Consider the following 6519-nt stretch of genomic DNA (forward strand, 5'->3'; position numbering starts at 1 on the left):
AGCAAAGCAAAACGTATAAGCAGGTATCCGGAAAGTTACAGTGCTTCTCCATTTTACCTGCCTTGCTACCTCAGCCGCGGGTCCCACAACTGGACCGGCTCCAGTGAGAAGTGACTGAAGACGATTTTTATCCATTAGTTTTAGGCGTTGAGCTCACGTTCCAAGAAGTTTCTGGCTCCCAAGACCCAGTTTCTTGAGGGCACAGTTAAAGAGAAAAAGACACCAGCTTTGGAGGCGTAGGAGTTGGAGAGAGAGAGAGAGAGAGAGAGAGAAGTGGATGTAGAACTCAAGGCAACATTTGCCTTAACCTATTTCTTATTTATTTATTTTCGTTTCAACAATGTTTTGAAATGATCTGACATCAATTAAAAAAAATAGACCCATTTGTTTAACTTTTTTTTTTTTTTTTTTGTTTTAACTTACGCGGACAGTTTTATATAAAGCTGGAAGCTAGCAAATGCTTAAAGAAAACGAATCCTCTCTAGGGAAATTCCTCTCTTAGTATCTCTAAGGATTTAATCCTATGGCTGTTATAGCGCCACATCACCATCTTATCATTCCCACATTAATTTACCAAAATTTAATAAAATATGATATCTTTTGGATTTCAAGATAACAATTACGGTTGATTTTTCATCCCGCTCATTTTACTTTTTGACGCTAAAATTTCCATATACTACTCCATAGATCCATAACTGACCTCTTCTTCTCTCTCCCTGTCTCTCTCTAGACTACTGTACAACAGAGACTCCATAGTAGAGATCCACGGGTGTTGCTATTTGACTCGGATCCTTGCCGCTTAAATGCGTGAGGTGAGGCAGAAGAGGCTGAAGGCGACGTGTGAGTTTGGTGAGGCGGAGACAGTTTGGTGGAGGGCGCTGTTTGTCTCTCTAGTTTTCGAGTTCTTTGGGGTTGTATGTATATATGCGTGTATGTACATTCTGTATACACACGTTTGCCTTTTTAATTAAAATTGCTGCTAATATTGTTTTGCTTATATAATAATTTAATAAATACATATAAGATGAATATTATATTTCTGTTACAAAATCTGTATATGAATGTTTGCCATTTTTAATCAAAATTGGTGCTAATAGTGATTTGCTATAATATATAATAATTTAATAAGTAGAAGACAAATATTATATTTTTGTTAAAAAATAAATAAATATTACTCCATACAAATTCTAAAGTTGAATCAAACAGAATTAGAATTCTAATATAATTAAAAAATAATAAATTGAACTAGAATTGTAATTTAATTCCATAACCCAAAGTCTGTTTTTTTTTTTTTTCATTAATAGATAAAAGTTGCCTATTGATAAAAAAAAAAAAAAAAAAAAAAAAAAAAAAAAATAAGAGAAAAAAACAAGAAAAGGGTATATTTTACTCGTTATTATAACGTGAAAATTAATTTATTTATTTTTGTTAATGTTCTTTTTTTTCTGTTAATATTTTTTCTATATCAAACATTTATTTTGATGTTGATGATACTATTAAGTTAGTTGTTGTGTTTTAAAATATTTTCCTAATACGTGATTAATTGTATGGGACGGATACCAAAAGATACCATATTTAATTAAGTTTTGGTAAATTAATGTGGGAATGGTAAGATGGTGATGTTGCACTGTAATAGCCATATGATTAAATCCTTCGAGATACTAGGAGAGGAATTTTCTTGGAGAGGATTCGTTCCGTGGGTAAAACTGGTAGATAGTAATAGGACATTTGACTTGACAACTCAGCTTTAATAAAGTTGTTACTAGAAATTTTTAATAAACTGGTAGGTACTCTCACATTGCCATCCAAAGAATAATTGCCTCAAAAAAAAATTATTTGCTCCTAGCATAAATAATCTTCTTGACCAATGAGAGGGTAGCAGTTGCCATTTTCACTAGAGGGATTATCCACCAAGTGATATAAGCTTTGGTGATAATTGTGCTGCTCTCATCTAACTTATTAATATGGTGTTGTGAAAAGTATCTCTGGCTTGGGTTGCCATCTAACTTTTTCATGTAATGTCATGTTGAACAACGAAAATCTTAAATATTTTTAATACTAAATTGATAACATGCGTTTGCACGTGTGTGGTTGTGTGTGTACATGTTATATATATGTTGATAGTTTTGATATAGACGAAGAAAAATTTAATCCATTCAAATATATGGATTAAAATTCACTCAACCATAATACATGTAGTCATAAAATTTATGATTTTTTCAAAGTACATACATGTAACAAGAAATTGGTACTGTGATAGCTGTCTTCAAACTTTGTGACTTTTTATTGCTTTCACAGTACATATATAACAAGAAATTGGTACTGTGTTCTGCATCATCAATGAAAGACATTGGTACCGTGTTCTTCATCACCAATGAAAATATGTAAAGCCTTTCAAACTAGTACTTTTTGTAATCAACTCTATAGCTTCTTCAATAATCGCTGGTTCGTGGTACTGTGTTTTGCAACATGTGATAGCAACGAAAGACATTGGTACTGTATTCTGCATCACCAATTTATTTTAAAGGCATTTGGTGTCTCCTAAGATAACTTTTCCTCTACTCTTTAATGCTTTCAAATAGTGGTGACCTCAAATAACTACAGTCCATCAAAAATCAACCTGCATACATTTTCTTCCACTAAAATTTCCGACCAAGAGATCACCAGATTCACCGGTCTATATATATATATAAATGGGATAAATATATAAAACACTCGGATGTTTCTTTTTATGCAAATAATACCTTTCGGTTTTACTTTTGGTAAAATTTAAGAATATTAAATTTACAAACTAGGACTGTTAAGAAGTCAATCGTTAAAAAAGTACGGATAGCAAGAGTTGAAAATTTTCTATGTTAGGATTCGACAGTAACAAGAGTTGTTGAACAAGTTATAATGCTGGCTTTGAAATGGACACAATTTTTTCAGGCCTTGCATGTTCATATCCATGTGTGTTCTTAGTGTGTGTGAATGACATCTTGTCCTTAAAGGATGGATTTGGGGCGAGTCACCAACCCAAAATAAATTTGAAATATTAAATCTCTAACGAAGAAAAGCACATAACTGTTGTGGATGTGGGCTCCACACCTTGCATCAATGCTTACGTCATCTCTTGGAGTAGTGAGCAAGTTTATTGCATGGGCTTATACTAGAAGCTAACCCACGAATTGAATGCCTATAAATAGGCATCATGTGTATGAAGTGAAGGGGCAATAAGAAATGATCTCTCTTTCTCTCTCGTTCTGTCTCTCTATCTCTCTCTCTCTCCTTGCACAAGTTAATTTACATTTCTATATTACAAATTACTCAATAAATAGACATATATATTTATCACACGTTATCAGTACGAGACTCTATCAACTGAGAAGAAAATTCTATTTTTCTTTCTCACTTCAAAGGGTAAGAAAAATAATTATTTATATTAAACTGTTATTATTTAAGTCTCACATATAATTAACACTGTTGAGCTTGCAGTCTCGCAATTATTTATTTATTTATTTATGTTAGAGTATTTTTGTCTATTCTTTATAGAAAATTAAATTGCTGAGCCCGAAGTCTCGCAAATACTAAATTATTTAATTTGCAAACTCGAAATTTTGCATATATTAATCTACTGTTTGTGAGCCTGAAGTTTCACAAATAGTCTTTGCGAACCCGAAGTTCCGCAAAATTTGTGAGCCTGAAGTTTCACAAATATTTGGTACTCTTTACAAACCCGAAGTTTCGCAAAATTTATTGGCCTGAAGCCCAAATGAATTTGAAATTCTTTGACTTGAAGTCATTTACACGGAGTATCCTTACAAACCTGAAGTTCTGTAAAACGTAGAAATATAAATTGTATGTGCCTTTTAGTGTAAACATATTTTGTCTTTTTGTTATTATTTTGTTTACTAAAAGTACATGACTAACTTTTGACATTATATATTTACTGACAAATCACATTATAGTGACTGTAGTATTTTTATAAACTCAAATTGATTATTCTTTTTGTGAAATAATCCTAACTATGTTATTTTATCATTTATAGTTCACAATGTCAAATCTTACCAAGCTTGAATTTGTGGTACTTGACATCTCGGGCAAAAACTACTTGTCATGATCTTTATTTGCCATCATCTCCATGAAGAACTAAAAACAGAGTACCTCACGGTTAAGGATCCACTTACACTGTGGAAAAATCTGAAAGAATGATATGAGCATCAGAAAACTGTGATCCTTCCGAAAGCTCGCTATGACTGGATCCACCTGCGCTTGCAGGATTTTAAAAGTGTAAGTGAGTACAATTCAGCCTTATTTAAAATCAGCTCACAATTGAAATTATGTGGAGAAAAAATTACTGATGATGATATGTTGGAAAAAACATACTTCATATTTCATGCCTCAAATGTGCTCCTGCTGCAGCAATATAGAGAGCGCAGATTTATCAAATATTTTGAGCTGATTTCTTGTTTGTTGGTGGTTGAACAGAATAATGAGCTTTTGATGCAAAACCACCAGTTCCGTCCCACTGGATCTGTACCATTCCCAGAAGCGAATGTGTCATCATTTCACGGTCATGGACGTAGACGTGGATGCGGACATCGTGGTGGTAGCAATAAAAATAATTATAATAATCGTGGTGGTCATAATTCCTCATTGGTTCCCAGAAGGAACTCCACACCGTCCCACCAGGAGTGGAATTCAAATGTGACCAAGCAGGCAAAAGAAAAAGCTTTGCAGAACAAAGCTCTTGAGATATATGATGACAAGCCTTGCTATAGATGTGGAATGAAAGGTCATTGGTCGCGTACCTGTCGTACGCCCAAATATCTAGTTGATCTTTACCGTGCCTCAATGAATGATAAGGGAAAAGGAAAAGAAATTGAAATGAATTTTATGAATGACGACTTAACAATTGATATTACTCACTTTGATGTTTCTGACTTCTTTACTGATACTAGTGGTAGTGGTGATCATTTGATTGGTGATGGAAATGTCCATACTAATTAATGTGTCATTTTCTAGCATGTTATCCCTTGTGTGTTTTAGTTTATCTGTATCAATATGTCTCTATCTAGGTTATACTAGTATGTTTTTATTTTGGCTATCTTGCATGTAAATCTAGTTTGTATTTCAAGTTTGAAGTAATGAAATATATATTTTGTGTGTATGAAGAAACATGGACCTGACTAAGGCATTGACTGTGCTCAAGACAATGGTGAAGATATATGTCTGCCAGACAGTGCAACAACACACACTATACTCCAAGAGATGATGTAAGCAATGATGCAAGGTGTGGAGCCCACATCCATAACACTAGTTGAAACTCCGACCCGAGATAGAAAATATTTTTTAAGTATAACATTAGTTGAAGCTCGTGTCAATACAATATCAGGTCCAACAGACCTAATTGAAGGCTCCGGAAGAGCTATCATTGTGTTACCAAGTGGAACACAAATGAATATTAATGATGCTCTATACTCTACAAAATCCAAAAGAAATTTATTAAGCTTTAAAGATATACGTCTTAACGGTTATCATATTGAGACTATAAATGAAGGGGGCATTGACTATCTCTGTATTACATGCCAGAAACATGTATTAGAAAAACTCCCTGCTTTATCTTCTGAGTTATATTATACAAATATAAGAGTAATTGAGTCATATGCAGTGACGCACCAGAAGTGCTCCGACCCAAATATTTTTATACTTTGGCATAATCGCCTTGGTCATCCTGGGTCAACAATAATGCACCGAATCATTGAAAATTCCCATGGTCATTCACTAAAGAACCAGAAGATTCTTTTAGCAAATGATTATCCTTGTACTGCTTGTTCACAGGGTAAATTAATAGTCAGACCATCACCTTCCAAGATAGTTGTTGAATGCCCACCATTTTTACAACGAATTTAAGGGGATATATGTGGACCAATTCATCCAGCGTGTGGACCATTTCGGTATTTTATGGTCTTAATTGATGCATCAACACGGTGGTCACACGTAAGTTTACTTTCTACTCGTAATGTTGCATTTGCTCGACTCTTTCCTCAAATAATCCGATTACGAGCACAATTTCTGGATTATCCAATCAAGACTATTCGTCTTGATAATGCCGGAGAATTCACATCTCCAATGATTGTCCGATCACTCGATGTGAAGAAAGATCCTTTTCGTCCTTTGGAAGAAGGTGAAGAAGTTCTTGGTCCTGAAGTACCATATCTTAGTGCAATCGGTGCTTTAATGTACCTTGCAAATTGTACCAGACCTGATATAGCATTTGCAGTCAACTTACTAGCACGGTATAGTTCTGCACTAACTCGAAGACATTGGAATGGGGTCAAATACATTATGCGTTACCTTCGGGGAACGACTGATATGGGATTGTTTTATTCAAGACAATCAAAGCCCCAGTTGATCGGATATGCAGATGCAGGTTATCTTTCTAACCCTCACACAGCTCGATCACAAACAGGGTACTTGTTTACTTGTGGTGGTACTGCTATATCATGGCGATCTATGAAACAGACCATGACTGCAACT

The 6519-nt window shown here is 34.3% G+C and overlaps 1 protein-coding gene across 1 annotated transcript; it reads left to right on the top strand.

Moving 5' to 3' along the window:
- The first annotated feature begins 803 nt into the window (after window positions 1–803).
- Window positions 804–4989, top strand: LOC132301281 (uncharacterized). Its single transcript, XM_059798548.1, has 2 exons — window positions 804–914; window positions 4468–4989. Exons 1-2 carry the CDS (start codon window positions 804–806, stop codon window positions 4987–4989), a joined length of 633 nt encoding a protein of 210 aa, XP_059654531.1.
- Window positions 4990–6519: the final 1530 nt, after the last annotated feature.

This window comes from Cornus florida, unplaced genomic scaffold, assembly GCF_030987335.1.
Source record: "Cornus florida cultivar Cherokee Brave unplaced genomic scaffold, ASM3098733v1 CherokeeBrave_3.0.0_Hap2_Chr03, whole genome shotgun sequence".
Lineage (NCBI taxonomy): Eukaryota > Viridiplantae > Streptophyta > Magnoliopsida > Cornales > Cornaceae > Cornus > Cornus florida.